The sequence below is a fragment of the Amyelois transitella genome, chromosome 18 (assembly GCF_032362555.1).
Source record: "Amyelois transitella isolate CPQ chromosome 18, ilAmyTran1.1, whole genome shotgun sequence".
Classification (NCBI taxonomy): Eukaryota; Metazoa; Arthropoda; class Insecta; order Lepidoptera; family Pyralidae; genus Amyelois; species Amyelois transitella.
The window spans coordinates 1,582,036-1,602,382 of NC_083521.1; the positions used below are offsets into that span (position 1 = coordinate 1,582,036).

The following is a 20,347-nucleotide window of genomic DNA, read 5'->3' on the forward strand; positions in this document are numbered from 1 at the left end:
TACGGGATAAGCTTATATACTTGGGATTCCTCTTTAGGCAATGGGGCTAGCAACCTGTCGCTATTTGAATGTCAATTCTATCATGAAGCCAAACAGCTAAACTTGGCTATTCAGTCTTTTGGTGACTATTGGCTCTGTCTACTTTGCAAGGCATACAGACATGATTATATGTTAAGTTCTATAAAATATTGCGGCATAACACTCTTTTTTTGGGGTACCCAAGTAAAAATGATTGATGGGTTGTAAATAAACGACATCCGGTAGAAATCCCAGCTTGGTATTATTCATATTGACAAATAGCCAAAGTCATGTCCCATTTCTCATAAGAAAATTACTCATTTCCATATCAGTTTTTAATTATGATTGTTGTATCCGATACATTTTTGGCGTGGAGCAGCAGTTTCGGGTTTTATTCCTAGTGCGAGAAAACATATTAACTACTAGCTGTGACGGCGACTTCGTCTGCGTGGAATAGTTATTTTGGGCATCATTGAAGCCATTCTGAGATTAGCGCGATCAAACAAACATACAAACAAACTCTTCAGCTTTAAAATATTAGGATAGATTAGCAAAAAGAGAAATTTTAAAAATCTTACTGTATGATTTTTTTTTCCGTCGTCCAATTCTTAAGAGCCCTATCTTTCAGGCGGATTTTCGAAGATCAGAATATCATAACTATTTAAGCGTTCATGGCTATACTTATATGTGCAGGTTTCCTCACGATGTTTACCCTCACCGTAAGAGCATCGGTTAGCACTCAAACTAATGTAACGCCGACCTGTAAATATAGACGTGTTTCTGCCTTACGCAGTATATTCTACTGCGCTTGCTCTTCCAGCTGGGAGTTCCAGTGAGGGTACAATAGGAGCAGATGATTGGCGCCGAATAAATTGAAACAGCGAGCATAATCCAGTAAATTTGTATAATATGCTAAAGCGACATCTATATCCACGCCAAGTAACTATCTAGTTACTAAAAAATTCAACCAACGTCGGATAGATGGCGCTTCAACGTACCGCTCTACCAGTGTAAATCCTAAAATCACGTTCCATCGGGAATTTTCACAATATTCGTTTGTTTTCCTTTACTGTCTCACAAGCTCAGTAGTTAGAATAGATTTATTTTCAAAATTGGATACAAGGTATCACTTATTGACGTCACATCACTTAAATCTAATTATAAATACTATCGCTACCAAAGCGCATATGTAGAAGAAGCAGCGGAACAAACTACGCTGCAGCATTATCACCGGACCTCAATTTACAAATATAGATCTCTTAACTTGTCTGTCACTTATATAAAAAAAATATTAGATCGTCATTTAAAACACCGACCTGTAAATGTGAACGTGTTTCTTCTGCCCCACGCGGTACATTCTATCCTGCGCTTGCTCTTCCAGCTGGAAGTTCCAGTGGGGGTCCAATAGGAGCAGATGATCGGCGCCGAACAAATTGAAACAGCGAGCATAATCCAGTAAATTTGTATATGCTAAAGCGAAGAAGAAGTAGAAGAAGCGGCGGAACAAACTACACTGCAGCATTATCACCGGACGTCCATTTACAAATATAGATCTCTTAATTTGTCTGTCACCTATATAAAAATTGATAAGATCGTCATTTAAAACACCGACCTGTAAATGTGAACGTGTTTCTTCTGCCCCACGCGGTATATTCTATCCTGCGCTTGCTCCTCCAGCTGCGGGTTCCAGTGCGGGTCCAACAGGAGCAGGTGGTTGGCGCCGCATAAATTAAAACAGCGAGCATAATCCAGTAAATTTGTATATGCTAAAGCGAAGAAGAAGTAGAAGAAGCGGCGGAACAAACTACACTGCAGCATTATCACCGGACGTCCATTTACAAATATAGATCTCTTAATTTGTCTGTCACCTATATAAAAATTGATAAGATCGTCATTTAAAACACCGACCTGTAAATGTGAACGTGTTTCTTCTGCCCCACGCGGTATATTCTATCCTGCGCTTGCTCCTCCAGCTGCGGGTTCCAGTGCGGGTCCAACAGGAGCAGATGGTTGGCGCCGCATAAATTGAGACCAACGCCGCCGGCGCACAATGAAAGAAGCATTACCTACAAAAAAAGAAAATTTTGAAATTATTTCCCATATCATCACGTCTATATACATGTCATCACATCTACAGGGTGACTTTTAATTCAACTGCATAAATTTAACTGTTAAGTGTACTCATCTAAAGGATATTTAAAAACGTTAAAACAAAAACATCGGTTCATATTTCAGAAAGTACGAAAAAAAAATAAAAGTTTCAAAATCCACGATCCTAAATACGTAATATCACCCCGGCCGGCGGAAAAGCGACGCGTAAGATTCAGAGGTCAACGACACAATGCATTCAGCTGAGCGATCTCGACAACTCTGTACTTTACATGATCTTGATACTAGAAAAATGATTTATTTTTCAGACATTTATTTACATGTTTAGTTTTATTTTCTTTTTGTAGTATTGGTCTTTAATAAAGCGTGTGACGTAGTTTTTGAGGGTTTTTTAAATGTGAAAATGATGACGTATAATTTTAATAAAAATAGGCTCAAACGGCTCAGAAGCATGGATATAGTCTATGTTTAAAAGGATGCAGTTGTTTTAAATGTCACCCTGTATATCCCTTGCGGGGTAGACAGAGCCAACAGAATTCTGAATTTACATTATGGTCCCTCGAGCCGGATTTAAACCAGCGACTTATTGACTCGGTGTGAAGTATGCATATTAACATGATTACAGCATACTTTATTAGTCTAAAGTTTTAACAGGATTATTTGTTTTGATTACTTTATTGAAATAAACCCTTCTTTTATGATGATTTAGTAATAAAGAAGAAAAGTTATTTTCTCATCATGCCCTGGCCGGGATTCGAACCCGGGACCTCCGGTGTCACAGACAAGCGTACTACCGCTGCGCCACAGAGGCCGTGACAATATGTATGTACTTTATATCCCAAATTCAACTAGTATACTAATACAATTGCAACGTGCTTCAGCTGTCTAATATTTACAAGTGTATGCCGATAGTTGTTGAATGAATGAACGACAATGAATTTGATTAGTGAACGAATGATAACGAACGAACGAAGCACAATACCCTGGCGCTGCTGAGCGGGTCGTTGACGGCGTCGATGAGGCGTTGCCGCGCCGGCACCGGCACGTTGCCGCTCAGCGTCACGCTGCGCACGCCGCCTTTGGTCAGCTCGCGCTCCACCAAACTGAGGACTGACGTCCATTGCGACACGACCACCGCTTTGTCGGCTGGGGGGAACAAACAATACATACGTACGTATAGTCACGTCTATATCCCGTGCGGGGTAGACAGAGCCTACAGTCTTCGAAAGAATTGTGATTGAAATAGTGACAGGTTGCTAGCCCATCGGCTAAAAGAAGAATCAACCAAGTGTAACCATATATACTACTCTGTCAAGAAAGTAGCAGGAAAAGATCAATAATACACAAACTGTTTGTTATTCATCCAAATTTATTTTATCACCTTCAAAATATGCTCCTTTAGAAACGATACACTTACGCCAACGAATAATCCAATCATCAAAACATTTTTTAAACGCTGTTTCCGGAATTGAGGTCAGTTCTCGCCGCGAATTCTCTTTTATGTCTTCTACCGATTGAAAACGGGTGCCACGAAGTAGTAATTTGAGTTTAGGAAAAAGAAAAAAGTCGGCTGGAGCCATATCTGGTGAATATGGTGGTTGCTCGATGGTATTTGTTGAGTGTTTGGTTAAAAATTCGTTCACAATGATGGCCTTGTGCGAAGGTGCATTACCATGGTGCAAAATCCAAGAATTTTCTTTCCACAAATCTGGCCTTTTTCGTCGGATTTGCTCTCTTAAACGCCGCATAACACTCAAATAATATTCCTTATTTACCGTTTGACCTTCCGGCAAGAATTCCGAGTGCACAACACCGCGATAGTCAAAGAAAACAATCAACATGACTTTGACTTTTGAACGACTTTGGCGTGGTTTTTTCGGTTTCGGTTCAGTTGGAAGGCGCCACTCCGAAGCTTGTTGACTAGTTTGTATGTCAAACTCGTAAACCCACGTCTCGTCACCAGTAACAATGCGTTTCATGAATGTTGGGTCGGAATTGACTCGTTCTAGCATGTCCTCAGCGACTCTCATGCGATTGAGTTTTTGAAAAAAATTCAGGTCTTTTGGGACTAGCCGAGCGGCAAATGTTTCATACCCAAATTATTAGTTAAAATGGTACGGATCGACTCGTGAGATACAGAAAGTTCGGTGGCTATCTCTCTCAAAGTTGAATGAGGATTTTCAGTCACTATTTCCTTCACTTTTGCGATGTTAACTTCAGTTGCAGACGTTGATGGCCTACCAGAGCGAGGCAAATCTTCCATCACATCTCGACCGCTTTTGAACGCTTTGTTACCACTCATAAGCACGAGTTTTTGATAAAGTCGATCACCGTAAGCCTTCTGTAACATTTTCAGTGACTCCGAACACGATATTCCATTGGCAATGCAAAATTTAAGACAAACTCTTTGTTCGATGTTTTTATCCATTATGAAATTAGCAATACACACTAGATATGATATAACTAAAAATAGCACTGTATTTAATGTAAACAACAGATGCAACTCAAACTCCGCGCCAAAATGGAAAACAGTTGTGCCAATCTAACAACAACAAAAAAAACAAAAATTTGAATTTGGAACCATAAATAAATAATCCATTCCCGATACTTTTCTGACTGAATGTACATATATTACTAGAGGCCGCCCGCGACTTCGTCCACGCATTTATAATATTAGTAGGATGCGAAAGTTTGTATGCCAGGATGTCAGTATGGATGTTTGTTACTCTTTCACGCAAATACTACTGAACCGGTTACGATGAAATTTGGTGTGTAGGTAGCTGAAGACTCAGAATAACACATAGGCTACTTTTTATCCCAAAGTTCCCGCGGGATTGATAGGGTTTACATGCGGACGAAGTCGCGGGCGGCCTGTAGTTTATAATATTAATAGGATATGTTATGTTAAGATCATCGAGTCTTTTGATTTCGTGAGAACACACTTGAAGCTTTAAACCCCGCCCCCTCCTTGCAGAACCTCCTTGGGCTTCGTAAATGAACTATGGATACATTATGACCGAAAAATGCACTTCAAATAGATCGCTTTGATTGACCTATTTTTAAGATGGTGTATTCCATCAGACAGAGGTTTTTGAAGAGTACCTACTAGGTACTTACTCTTGTTGGAGAACACGTTCTGTTGCAGACAGTCCATCACTGCCTTGATCTTGGAGGACAGTCGGGTGAGCTCAAACACTGGGTTGTTCGGAGACAGCACTGAACGAATAGCTTCAGCAACACCCACGCTGTCTTGAGGCTCGTTGTCCTCTTCATCTGGTTGGCCGCCACTCTAAAAATACAGTTTGTTTGTTATTAAAACACGTTGCTTTCCGTAATAGACTAATTTTATTTAGAAAGGAAGTTACTCATTGTGTTTACATAGATGGCGCTACTAACAACATTTTCTAATTTTATATTTTGTTAACTATGGTATATTCTAATATTTGTTACATCTTTACCGCATAGAAATTTAAACATTAACAAAAAGTGCCGTGCGGTACCCGACACCAATACAAAAAAGAATAGGACCACTCCCTCCATCTCTTTCCCATAGATGTCATAAATGGCGACTAAGGGTACAGGCTTACAAACTTGGGATTCTTTTTTAGGCGTTGGGTTAGCAACCTGTCACTATTTGAATCTCAATTCTATTATTAAGCCAAATAGCTGAACTTGGCATGGGATATAGACGTGACCATATGTGAATGTATGTGACAAGAAATACTACATAGTTTAAAGAAACATATCACTTGTAGAGTAAGATCCCAGGGCCGTAAGACACAACTTATTTTCTAAAGAATGGATCTTTCGATTCTCAGTAGTCTTTCATGTACTTTTAATACCTGCATGTTTGTGAGACTTGCCCGGTGACACCTGCGCAGGTACCAGGCGAGAAAGGTAACTAAAAATCACAGTTACTTAACTTAAATTTTTATGACTGATTTTTATATATATTTTATAGAATATTACTCTGAAGTCATATCAGAGAAGTCAGACGCTTTCCATGCGCCAGAACTTTTGTCAGACGCTTTAAAGCTCTATCAAAAAAAAATTAACTTAATTTATTTTTAAATGTCTGACTTTTATATATGTTATTCAGGTAACTATTACAAAGTTGTATTAAATCAGTCAGACAGTTTGTAATGACCAAACACCCCTTAAACACAAGAATTACTCAGCCTCGAGTATGAGCGCGATAGCACAATGCGCATGCGCGTCAGAGTAAAATATCTAATATTTGAAAAGTACTTACTGTTTTCAATTTCATATTTTTGCATATCTATTCAAATACGATGAAATTTATAATTAAAATAATAATTAATCATTTTTAAAATAATATAATATATTGCATATAAATAGGGGAAAATGAATTTTTTTTTGTAGCAATAGCCTTTCTAAAAGAATGATTTTTATTTTATTTTAAAAAATATATCTATTATAATAATTTCAATAAGAAAATAATTAATTATGATTAATCAATTGAATTATTATTTTATTGTCTCTTAATCATCTTCATGATCAAAATAATCATTTGAATTTTCATCATTTATTAAATCTCTATACTGTCCACTCAAGTCATCGTCCTCATCTTCGGAGATGCAGAATCGTTTACCGATGAAAACTTGCAACAAGATATTTTTAACCAAGTACAAAAATTTATCTGCGAAACTTATAATGTTGCTGGTATACTTGACGGTAATGCTGCCCGACTTCAGCTGTTTTGAAATAATTACACTGCTTCTGACATTAACGAAGAATTCAACCCAAAAAATTTAAGAAATTTCGACGCAAGGGTGAAAATCATTTTAAACGACCATTTCGACATAAAAATTTCTCCTCATTTATCTCTATCTATCATCTATATTTAAAAAAATATTATCAATTCTACTGTACCGTACTTTGACTTTTGGCTTATAATTTATTATATTTGTTTCTATTTTTTAATTGTTTATGATTTTATTTTTTCCAGAAAATGCTGCCAGCAACGACAATCTAACTGATGATGAGGACGATGACTCGAGTGGAGCGTCGAAATTTCTTAAATTTTTTGGGTTGAATTCTTCGTTAATGTCAGAAGCAGTGTAATTATTTCAAAACAGCTGAAGTCGGGCAGCATTACCGTCAAGTATACCAGCAACATTATAAGTTTCGCAGATAAATTTTTGTACTTGGTTAAAAATATCTTGTTGCAAGTTTTCATCGGTAAACGATTCTGCATCTCCGAAGATGAGGACGATGACTTGAGTGGACAGTATAGAGATTTAATAAATGATGAAAATTCAAATGATTATTTTGATCATGAAGATGATTAAGAGACAATAAAATAATAATTCAATTGATTAATTATAATTAATTATTTTCTTATTGAAATTATTATAATAGATATATTTTTTAAAATAAAATAAAAATCATTCTTTTTGAAAGGCTATTGCTACAAAAAAATTCATTTTCCCCTATGCAATATATTATATTATGCAATATATTATTATATTATTTATATGCAATATATTATATTATTTAAAAAATGATTTATTATTATTTTAATTATAAATTTCATCGTATTTGAATAGATATGCAAAAATATGAAATTGAAAACAGTAAGTACTTTTCAAATATTAGATATTTTACTCTGACGCGCATGCGCATTGTGCTATCGCGCTCATACTCGCGGTTGAGTAATTCTTGTGTTTAAGGGGTGTTTGGTCATTACAAACTGTCTGACTGATTTAATACAACTTTATAATAGTTATCTGAATAACATATATAAAAGTCAGACATTTAAAAATAAATTAAGTTAATTTTTTTTTGACAGAGCTTTAAAGCGTCTGACAAAAGTTCTGGCGCATGGAAAGCGTCTGACTTCTCTGATATGACTTCAGAGTAATATTCTATAAAATATATATAAAAATCAGTCATAAAAATTTAAGTTAAGTAACTGTGATTTTTAGTTACCTTTCTCGCCTGGTACCTGCGCAGGTGTCACCGGGCAAGTCTCACAAACATGCAGGTATTAAAAGTACATGAAAGACTACTGAGAATCGAAAGATCCATTCTTTAGAAAATAAGTTGTGTCTTACGGCTCTGGGATCTTGGACTATTGAAAACAGTTGTATTTAACACGCACACACGCAATTTTTTTTCATACATACATATAATCACGTGACGGCACGATTTGAAGACACTGATAGGCCATGTTAAACTGTTTGGCTTAGTGATAGAATTGAGATTCAAATAGTGAAAGGTTGCTAGCCCATCGCCTAAAAGAGGAATCCCAAGTTTCTAAGCCTATCTTACCTTAGTCGCCTTTTACGACATCCATGGGAACGAGATGGAAGTGGTCCTATTCTTTTATTTTTATTGGAGCCGTGAACTACACGGTGTATTTTTTTTTAAATACTAAAATGGGCCTCTGTGGCGCAGCGGCAGTACGCTTGTCTGTGAGACCGGAGGTCCCGGGTTCGAATCCCGGCCAGGGCATGATGAGAAAAGAACTTTTTCTGATTGGCCTGGGTCTTGGATGTTTATGTATATAAGTATTTATTGTAAAATATAGTATCGTTGAGTTAGTATCTCGTAACACAAGTCTCGAACTTACTTCGAGGCTAACTCAATCTGTATAATTTGTCCCGTATATATTTATTATATTTATAATGGGTGTTAAATGTTTGTATGAAAATCAATAATGTTACCCGTTAGCAGCCGGGGCTGGTCGCTACTTCCTTAATACATACAAATGGTTACGTTTATATCCCTTGCGGGGTAGACGATTTGTATTTGTATTTCCGGGGTTTCTCTATGCCATTTTATATTAATGATACATACATACATAAAATCACGCCTCTTTCCCGGAGGGGTAGGCAGACTACCTCTTTCCACTTGCCACGATCTCTGCATACTTCCTTCGCTTCATCCACATTCATAACTCTCTTCATACAAGCTCGGCGGTTTCGGATACTTTTGACCTGACCCTTTACCAGGACGTCCTTAATTTGATCAAGATCTACTAGGTCTTCCCACTCCGACCTTTCCCTCCACACTCTCCTTGTATATCTGCTTAGTCAACCTGCTTAATAATATATTAATATTCATTATATTAATGATGTGAGTATATTTACCTTTCTTTTACTGTGCGAATCCTCGATTGTGAGCTTGTTGAGCTCTTGCAGCAGATCCTGTCCCGCCGGGTCTTCATCGATGTTACCTGAATGATTAAACCGTTCAATTTAACTAGGCCTGTTTATGTTACAATAACGTTTCTTTCACGAGAAAAATTACATTATTAGTTTGAATAATTTACAGGTAAGTTATATTTTAAATACTGTAAGATACAACCTCAATGTGGTTACGATTTCTGTGTTGATGCTAAACAGAAAGACATTTTGAAAAAATGGCTAAATGGTGTCGCATTTTTCGCATAAATTATTATTTGTCCTAATGTTTTTTAACATAATGGGTCTAAAACAAATTTATAAGCAGTAACTGTAATTCAACTGATGTACTTTATGATATGCAATAAAGATTTTGAATTTGAAAGCATAATTGATTTTTGGCTAGTTATGCACTAAATATTAATGCGTAAATAATAACTGAAAAGAAGATTATGCTTAAAAATCATCATGCAAAAATATAAATAAAAATAAATACATATATACGGGACGTATTGAAAACTTTTCTTTTCTTTTGAGACTAGAACGAAAATTAACAAAAGGAAATTGACCTGCGTCGTTCTCGTCCAACATGGCGGCTATGAGTCCGCAGTGACAGCACACTTGTCGCAGCCGCAGTAACAGTACCAAGATCTCGTGGGACTTCACCGGTTTCGCTCCTGATGACAAACAAAATTGTTAAGCGCATCAACACAATTTCTTTTTTTACACTGTAAAATACAATTTTTTTTTACTGTAGTTACAGAAAATCATTGATGTCGCGATCAACTGCCTACTTGTACTACATGAATGTGTATAAAGCAAAGTATATTGCAATTTTGGCAAGTAGAAAGATAAAGATATAGAATATATTAGAAGTACTAAATTAGAATTGTTTAAGTCCGGACCACTAGCTATGACAATAAAAATATATAATACCCTTCCAGATAATTTATGGTGTGAAGAAAATGATAAAATATTTATAAATTTTTTTAAATTATAACTTATAAATAAAGTATATTTATACAATTGTCGAGTATTTTTAACGCTAAAAATTTGGAATTGATTTTAAAATACAAATTAACGATATTGACACAATAAAATTTTTAATTATATTATGTTTATTTGAATTGAATTAAGTAAATGAATCGAATTGAATAAAAACAAATCATACTTAATTAAATTGACAAAACCGCTTGCAGTTCCAATAATAATATTCCTACACCCTATAGGGTTCATATTGTAACCCTTTATGTAACCAGTGACTATTGTAATAGTTAGAACTGAAATGTACAAAATGATATGCAATAAATTAATTGAAATTGAAATTCTAGTCTTTGCTCAGCCTTCCCCTCGAAATGGGCTTGATGAATTTTCATTTATTTTACTAGGAAAACCAACAGCAATATGATAAAAATATTTGGCAAACATTTTTATAATTCTCCAATTTATTAATGAGCCATCCGTACTAACGTGGCCTTCGTGTCGTCGTTATTACTGACTTTGTCTATTTCGTCAGGGATAGAGACGTGATATGTCCAAGTATTATTATTCTTCAGTATAGTGATGTCCTGAGCAAATTATTATATTGTAAATTGACGTCCGGTGAAAATGCTGCAGTGTGGTTTGTTCCGCCGCTTCTTCTAGACATGCGCTTTGGAAGCGATAGAAGATATAATTAGATATTTAAGTTATGTGACGTCTATAAGTGATACCTTGCATCCAATTTTGAAAATAAATCTATAAGAGGTCAGTGGTTTCTTAACTATAGTTATACCATCAAACAGTTCAACTTTGTCACAGCTTTTGAATTAAATTAAAATGAACTAAAATTTATTTCAGTACAACTTACATTTATTTACTTTAAAAAAAACTAGTTTATTGTTTTAATTGTATTGTGTGCAAAAGTTCACCTTGTAGAGCGATCATCTTCTTGTGCATTTTGGCGTAGGCGGTATCTTTCTCCGGCGGCAGGAACCCCTGGCTGTCGGCGTGCTTCTCCGCGCGCTGGTGGAGAAACTGGGCGAACAGCGTCTTGGAGAACACCAATACCTGGAAATCAAATCAATTTTAGAGGGAGGGCCAATGGTTATACGCACCGTGGTCGCCTCCTACGAGTCGAGAGTAGGACTTGCTCTAGGGTAAGAAGATTATATCACATTCATCTATCACATCCACATTTCTTTTCTAAGTTTGGATAGTTGTGAAGTTGACGTTGTCGAACAAAATGCTGCAGTGCAGTTTGTTGCCGCTTCTTCTGCACTGACGCTTTGGAAGCGGCAGTTAACTTAGTTTTAAACAATTTATTTGACGTCAACTAATATTGTGAAACCAAAAGATATGCCAATTATTAGTTTTGATATGAAGTGTGAAGTAATAATAAAAAAAAAATTTGAATTTGAATTTATAGGCGCCAATCTTTAATTCACTCATCTTTGATGGCCAAATTAGCATATAAGACATACATATATCACGTTTTTATCAGACAGGACCGAGCCAATAACCTCAAAGAGACTCGAAAGACACCATTTAACTGGACGGCTTAATGATGGAACTGAGATTCAGATAGTGATAATCATATCTGTTTCTCCCTATCCTAGGCCAGGAACATATGCATACGTTTGCCTAATCTAGGATTATGAGAATCAGCTTTATGATTATACTTTATGGTACTACATAGGTCTTTAAACAGAAATAACAAGCTTGGGTTTTAGCTAATATTGTATGTTTAGGGGGGTAACAAGAAATCATGGCAAAAACTCTAAGAGAAAAAGACACGAAAAACCAAGAAGATGAAGGAGGGAGACAAGTATTCATTGAGAGCTGAGAAAATCTATGAATAAACTGGCCCCCGTGTCAACCAAAAAGCAGTGATTGATACAGGCAGATATGCCAGCTGCCCGTTCTGCTGCAACTGTTGCTTAGTTCACTGCAGTGTGATGTAGTATATCATCTAAATAACCACTTCACTAGAGAAACTAACAACAAAGCTACCTTCTGGTACACATTCATCTCTGGCTGAGTGAGCGTGACGTGGCACTGGTGTGCAGTTCGTTCAGGCAGACATGCCAGCTGCCCGTTCTGCTGCAACTGTTGCTTAGTTCACTGCAGTGTGATGTAGTATATCATCTAAATAACCTCTTCACTAGAGAAACTAATAACAAAGCTACCTTCTGGTACACATTCATCTCTGGCTGAGTGAGCGTGACGTGGCACTGGTGTGCAGTTCGTTCAGGCAGACATGCCAGCTGCCCGTTCTGCTGCAACTGTTGCTTAGTTCACTGCAGTATGATGTAGTACATCATCTAAATAACCACGTCATTAGAGAAACTAATAACAAAGCTACCTTCTGGTACACATTCATCTCTGGCTGAGTGAGCGTGACGTGGCACTGGTGTGCAGTTCGTTCAGGCAGACATGCCAGCTGCCCGTTCTGCTGCAACTGTTGCTTAGTTCACTGCAGTATGATGTAGTACATCATCTAAATAACCACATCATTAGAGAAACTAATAACAAAGCTACCTTCTGGTACACATTCATCTCTGGCTGAGTGAGCGTGACGTGGCACTGGTGTGCAGTTCGTTTAGGCAGACATGCCAGCTGCCCGTTCTGCTGCAACTGTTGCTTAGTTCACTGCAGTATGATGTAGTATATCATCTAAATAACCACATCACTAGAGAAACTAATAACAAAGCTACCTTCTGGTACACATTCATCTCTGGCTGAGTGAGCGTGACGTGGCACTGGTGTGCAGTTCGTTCAGGCAGACATGCCAGCTGCTCGTTCTGCTGCAACTGTTGCTTAGTTCACTGCAGTGTGACGTAGTATATCATCTAAATAACTATTACACTAGAGAAACTAACAACAAAGCTACCTTCTGGTACACATTCATCTCTGGCTGAGTGAGCGTGACGTGGCACTGGTGTGCAGTTCGTTCAGGCAGACATGCCAGCTGCCCGTTCTGCTGCAACTGTTGCTTAGTTCACTGCAGTGTGACGTAGTATATCATCTAAATAACTATTACACTAGAGAAACTAATAACAAAGCTACCTTCTGGTACACATTCATCTCTGGCTGAGTGAGCGTGACGTGGCACTGGTGTGCAGTTCGTTCAGGCAGACATGCCAGCTGCCCGTTCTGCTGCAACTGTTGCTTAGTTCACTGCAGTGTGACGTAGTATATCATCTAAATAACTATTACACTAGAGAAACTAACAACAAAGCTACCTTCTGGTACACATTCATCTCTGGCTGAGTGAGCGTGACGTGGCACTGGTGTGCAGTTCGTTCAGGCAGACATGCCAGCTGCCCGTTCTGCTGCAACTGTTGCTTAGTTCACTGCAGTGTGACGTAGTATATCATCTAAATAACTATTACACTAGAGAAACTAATAACAAAGCTACCTTCTGGTACACATTCATCTCTGGCTGAGTGAGCGTGACGTGGCACTGGTGTGCAGTTCGTTCAGGCAGACATGCCAGCTGCCCGTTCTGCTGCAACTGTTGCTTAGTTCACTGCAGTGTGATGTAGTATATCATCTAAATAACCACTTCACTAGAGAAACTAATAACAAAGCTACCTTCTGGTACACATTCATCTCTGGCTGAGTGAGCGTGACGTGGCACTGGTGTGCAGTTCGTTCAGGCAGACATGCCAGCTGCCCGTTCTGCTGCAACTGTTGCTTAGTTCACTGCAGTGTGATGTAGTATATCATCTAAATAACCACTTCACTAGAGAAACTAATAACAAAGCTACCTTCTGGTACACATTCATCTCTGGCTGAGTGAGCGTGACGTGGCACTGGTGTGCAGTTCGTTCAGGCAGACATGCCAGCTGCCCGTTCTGCTGCAACTGTTGCTTGGTCCGCCGCAACAGTATGCAACGCATGATTGTACTGAGACGGTCTTGGCCGCCTTGGCTTTTGTTGTCGATCCATTTCTTCCACATCTGTAAAGAGAACATTTTTTTGTTTAGAATTACCAAATTCAGACTTCTAGAATGATCTCTAGCATCATTCACAATTTGATCAAACGCATTCATTCTTTGATAACTGATATTCAATTGAATATTTTGACTTAGCAACTTTGCAGCAGGAGTTACGATATAGGCTCGAACGCCACAAAGGGAAGATCTTCCGCCAGGCTTGGTGTGATTATTATACTAAAATCACTTTCATTTTTCATTTCATTTAGAAGTACCGCTTTCGAACGGTCAAGGGACTAGTCACAGTAGAATCTGTAAGTCTGTTCCTGCCGCTACGACCTACCCAAAGACCTAGAATCCGTTGCAGACTTCAAGCTGCCGAAAATGATCAAGCCACCTGAAATAAGGAATCAAATAAACGAACATATTAGAACTTCACTCACAGTGAGATCATCAAAAGGCGTACACCTCAAGAACTTGAGTAGCGCAAAGAGGTCCAGGTCTTTGTTCTGCACGGGGGTCCCGGTGAGGCACCAGCGGCGGGCGCCGTGTAGCGCGCACACGGCGAGGGACGTGGCCGCCTTGTGGTTGCGCACGATGTGGGCCTCGTCCAGGATTATGCGGCGCCATTGGACTCGCATCAGGACGCCGTTCTGTAAGCGCAGAAAAACAAATTTAATACAACTATTCAAGGGCTGCAGCAGGATGATGATACCCTTGTGTGGTAGACAGAGCCAAGAGTCTTGGAAATACTGATAGGCCACGATTAGCTTACTGTTAGAATTGAGATTCATATAAAGTGACAGGTTGCAAGGCCGTCGCCTAAAAGAAGAATCCCAAGTTTATAAGCCTATACCTCCTTTTACGACATCTATGGGAAAGCGATGGAGTTTTCCTATTATTTTCTCTATTGGTGCCGGGAATCACACATACTCGTATATTATACAAATATTGCTCGTTTTATAGTAAACAATAACTTCCAGCTGTCCATCATTTCGATGACACTTATCGTCTTAAATTTTGTTTGTTTGTAAAATCTTCATTGCATAGAAATTTACACAGTAACAAGAAAATAGAACATAGTTATAAAAGAAACAAATCATTTGCAATGGCGGATATTCCTTTCCTTTTTCTCTTTCCCGGAGTTGCAGGCAGTGACTACCTCTTTCCACTTGCCACGATCTCTGCATACTTCCTTCGCTTCATCCATTCAATTTATATGTCGCAATAACAAGATCTGCACAATAAATATCCAAGAATAACACAAGTTCAACGCAATGTCGAGCTGTCGAAATGGCTTCAAGAGTAACGAATTCCCAAGTTCCAGAACACAATCTCAATATTAATTAGTTCACTCAATATCCGCCCGATTTTGCCCCAATGTGGCGGCGCTAGTGTGAAATTCAAGAGTGCCAAATGACGTTTCTTGCATTGAGATTGGCATTGTGTATTGGCATTGCGAGTCGAGAGTAAGCCTGTAGGTTGTTGGTACCCTTGTGGGGTAGACAGAGCCAACAGTCTTGGAAATACTGATAGGCCACGATAAGCTTACTGTTAGAATTGAGATTCATATAAAGTGACAGGTTGCAAGGCCGTCGCCTAAAAGAAGAATCCCAAGTTTATAAGCCTATACCTTTCGCTTTTTACGACATCTATGGGAAAGCGATGGAGTTTTCCTATTATTTTTTCTATTGGTGCCGGGAATCACACATACTCGAATATTATAAAAATATTGCTCGTTTTATAGTAAACAATAACTTCCAGCTGTCCTTCATTTCGAAGACACTTATCGTTTCAAATCATCCTTCATCTTAACCTTTTTTTGTTTGTAATATCTTTATTGCACAGAAATTTACACAGTAACAAGAAAATAGTACATACATAGTTATAAGAGAAACAAATCACTTGCAAAACGCGATATTTTTTTTTCAATTTGTATGTCATACATACATACATACAAACATAAAATCACGCCTCTTTCGCTGTAGTTGTAGGCAGAGACTACCTCTTTCTACTTGGCACGATCTCTGCACACTTCCCTCGCTTCATCCACATTCATTTGTGCGCCGTGGTGCATCAACACGGCGAGGCTGTGCGCGGCGCAGTGCTTGTACGTCACAATAATAATTTCGACGGCCTCTGTGGCGCAGCGGTAGTACGCTTGTCTGTGACATCAGAGGTCCTGGGTTCGAATCCCGGCCAGGGCATGATGAGAAAAGAACTTTTTCTGATTGGCCTGGGTCTTGGATGTTTATCTATATAAATATTTATTATTATAAAAATATAGTATCGTTGAGTTAGTATCTCGTAACACAAGTCTCGAACTTACTTCGAGGCTAACTCAATCTGTGTAATTTGTGTATTAAAAAAAAAAAAAAATTAAAAAAAAAAAAAAAAAAATAACAACATCAGGCCAGCCCACCTTCTCGCGGTCGCGCTGCAGCAGGTTGTAGGTGGTGAGCACGAGGTCGGCGGCCGCCAGCCGGTGCGGCTGCGCGGCGCGCGCGGCGCCGTGGTGCAGCAACACGGCGAGGCTGTGCGCCGCGCAGTGCTTGCCCACCTCGCCGGCCCACTGCTGCATCAGCGACGCCGGGCACACGACCAGGGTGCCGCCGCGGCAAACTGACAATTTAAAAAAAAAATAATCATCCTACTACTATTATAAAGGCGAAAGTTTGTATGGATGTTTGTTACTCTTTCACGCAAAAACTACTGAACCGATTACCATGAAATTTGGTATGTAGGTAGCTGAAGACCCAGAATAACACATAGGCTACTTTTTATCCCAGAGTTCCCGCGGTATTGATAGGGTTTCCATGCGGACGAAGTCGCGGGCGGCCTCTAGTAACCCATAATCCTTTTCCTTATTTTGTAATAACTCCACCTCCTGCCGAGACCTGTTCATGGACATATCATCTATTGATATGGCCGGGAACGGGTTTTGGCAGGAGAACAACATAACACCAACTTCTCCAAAGGGCCTCCACGTGTTGGATTTATATCCCCACGCAAGCCTCTCAAAAATCCGGGGTGTATAGACCCGTGAAATCTAAGAGGAGAAACATAAATAATAATAATCAAATTGATGGTAAAGGGTCAAAAGTACCCGAAACCGCAGAGCTTGCATGAAGAGAGTTATGAATGTGGATGAAGCGAAGGAGGTGTGCAGAGATCGTGGCAAGTGGAAAGAGGTAGTCTCTGCCTACCCCTCCGGGAAAGAGGCGTGATTGTATGTATGTAAATTGATGTAGAAATGTAACAAAAGTAACACTGTACAGTTACTGTGTCAAAAAACGTGTAAACTTTTTTTTTATACGCGTGACATGTAAAAAATATTTTTTTTTTATCTCATATTGTTTTTATTACACTCTATCATATTTACCAATTTATATCATATTTCTATTTCTATAATAGAATGGGCAAAATAATGTAAATATTTTTTTTGCCTACCCCTTCGGGAAAGAGGCGTGATTTTATGTATGTATGTATGTATTTTTTTTCTGATCATTCACACTAATAATAAAGAGAAAAGATTTATATTCGTACCGAATAAACTCCGAAACTACACATAAGTACATACATATGTACAGGCAGAGACTACATGTTTCTACATGCCACGATCTCGGTTACAAAACTATACACTGGACTGATTTTCACGAAATTCAACACAGATATAAGTAGAATAGACGATCGGTATTAACATGCGTTTCCCACGGGAGCGAAGCCCCGTGCATAAGCTAGTTCGGTATAACTACATCCTGTAAAAAAATCCTGTACACATTTCACACATCACATATAATCACGTCTATATCCCTTGCGGGGTAGATAGAGCCAACAGTCTTGAAAAGACTGACAGCCCACGTTCAGCTATTTGGGTTAGTGATAGAATTTATGTTCAGATAGTGACAGGTTGCTAGCCCATCGCCTAAAAGAAGAATCCCAAGTTTATAAGCCTACCCCTTAGTCGCCTTTTACGACGTCCATGGGAGAGAGATGGAGTGGTCCTATTCTTTTTTCTGTTGGTGCCGGGAACCACACGGCACCAAAAATTCCTGTACTATAAAGACATAACAAAAATATACATACAGGATAATAAAAAAAAAGTCATTTAATAAGTCTCACGTTTAGTTTTGCTCTTGGTAACCTCCTCCTCGTCCGTGTCATCGTCGTGGTCAATATTGCCCTCCTTGTCGCTCACGATTAGCGATATCATCGTGATGGTTTTGCCGAGACCCATGTCGTCCGCTAAAACAATATTAATAACCAGAGATCGGAATAGGTAGATTGAATTGGGGTCAATGAACTGAAACGTATATATATTAATATGGACATGCCTCCGGGATTGCGGGATTTGTATATTATTAAGATTTTTTCCGGAATTTTTTACAAGTGGGATGAAGAATATATTAGTGGTAGCTGTTTTCCCCCAACCTCGTTCATGTAAATTGTAGTCCTATGTTACCCACGGACAATGTAGTTTACTGTAAGTATGAAATCCCGGAAAAGAGGCTTATCCATGTTATGCTTTCTATGGTAATTCATGATGCAAGTACATAAAATCAATCTACATATTCCGATCTATGTATATAACACAATTCACCAAAACCGCACTTCAGAATAGGGCTGATATTTTTCTATAGATGTTTCGTGAGATAAGGAATCGAAAAAAGTCACTTTTACCTTGGTACATAGTAAAATAACCATTGTTTAAAACCAAATTAGTAATGTCCGACCGAAGCTTCGGCTTCGGCTTCGGCTTCGGCCACCTTCGGCCAAAAAATCCACCTTCGGCGAAACATTCGGCTTCGGCCCAAAACCCGACCGAAGCCGAAGGTTTCGCCGAAGGTCCGAGCGACCGTCGAGATTGAAGGAACTGTTACGAAAGTCATGAGGCGGCGGGGAGTCACTGTCAAAATATCACATTGCTGATTGCATGCATCAAAACAAGTCCGTACGTGTATTTAAACGAGTGTTTTTGTAAGAAATCAAATCATTATTTTTTACCAGTAGGTAAATCACAAAATCACAAACTTTTATTTATCTCTAAACCAACCATCTCTATGATATATCATCAACTTCTATATGAGACAGTCAATATATAAACCTTTAATATTGAGGTTTTGAAATAATTTTAATATTAATTGTAGCTTGTAGACAATACTACAATACTGATGACAAAATATGGGATGTTCAAGCGGGATTTCGAAAGGGAATGGGATGTACTGATCAGGTCTTTGCGGTGCATAGCCGAAAAGTTTTTGGCCAAGAGTCAAAAAGTCTATTGCATATTCGTGGATTTGGAAAAGGCCTATGACAGAGTTGAGAGAAATTAATTGTGGTCAGTACTTTCTATGCATGGGGTGAGCAGTCTATTGATACGAGCACTGAAATCCTTATATGAGGATTCGTGTGCTTGTGTCAGTCAGGATAAACGGAGCGCACACTGAGTGGTTTAAGATTGAGAAAGGCGTTAGGCAAGGATGTGTTGCGTCACCGTGGCTGTTCAACCTATTTATGGATAGTTGTTTGACAGATTTGAAAGAATATGTAAGTGGATTAAGGATGAATGAGTTACTCGTCAAATGTCTGCTCTATGCCGAGCGACGATCAGGTTATACTGGCGTCATCAGCGGAGGAGTTACAGGAGATGGTAAACTATATGCATGAAGTTTTAAAAGAGAAAGGAATGAAAGTGAACGTAAGTAAAACAAAAACACTGGTTTTTGAAATGGAGAAAGAAATGACAGCATGTAATATTTTAATTGGAGGAGAAAAAGTTGAGCTAGTGAAAGAGTTTGTATATCTAGGATCAAAGTTTACATCAGATGGCAAGTGTGATAGTGATATTGAAAGGAGAGTGAACGCGGGGAACATGGTGAATGGAGCTTTGCATGCCTTTATGAGCAGTCAGAAACTATCCAAAAAGGCTCGACTTGCTGTGCATAGGGGCGTGTTAGTCCCGACATTAATGTATGGGAGTGAAAGTTGGGTATGGCAAAAGAAGCACGAAAGCAGAATAAATGCAGTGGAAATGAGAGCGTTATAACATAGACCGGATAAGGAACAGCGTGATAAGGGAATGCTGTGATGTGAAAGAAGATGTAGTTACAGGAATAGAAAAGGGTATGTTGAGACGGTTCGGTCATGTGGAGA

The 20,347-nt window shown here is 38.6% G+C and overlaps 1 protein-coding gene across 1 annotated transcript in view; it reads right to left on the reverse strand.

Moving 5' to 3' along the window:
• Window positions 1–20,347, reverse strand: part of LOC106137842 (transcription termination factor 2) — a 32,323-nt gene that overhangs the window by 2,170 nt on the left and 9,806 nt on the right. The window contains exons 11-20 of the mRNA XM_060949217.1: window positions 18,317–18,439; window positions 16,617–16,816; window positions 14,638–14,847; window positions 14,027–14,218; window positions 11,186–11,324; window positions 9,845–9,952; window positions 9,243–9,328; window positions 5,245–5,416; window positions 3,110–3,273; window positions 1,927–2,084 (exon numbers count right to left, since the gene is read on the reverse strand). Of these exons, the coding sequence (XP_060805200.1) occupies window positions 1,927–2,084; window positions 3,110–3,273; window positions 5,245–5,416; window positions 9,243–9,328; window positions 9,845–9,952; window positions 11,186–11,324; window positions 14,027–14,218; window positions 14,638–14,847; window positions 16,617–16,816; window positions 18,317–18,439 (1,552 nt within the window). The remainder of the gene's footprint in view (window positions 1–1,926; window positions 2,085–3,109; window positions 3,274–5,244; window positions 5,417–9,242; window positions 9,329–9,844; window positions 9,953–11,185; window positions 11,325–14,026; window positions 14,219–14,637; window positions 14,848–16,616; window positions 16,817–18,316; window positions 18,440–20,347) is intronic.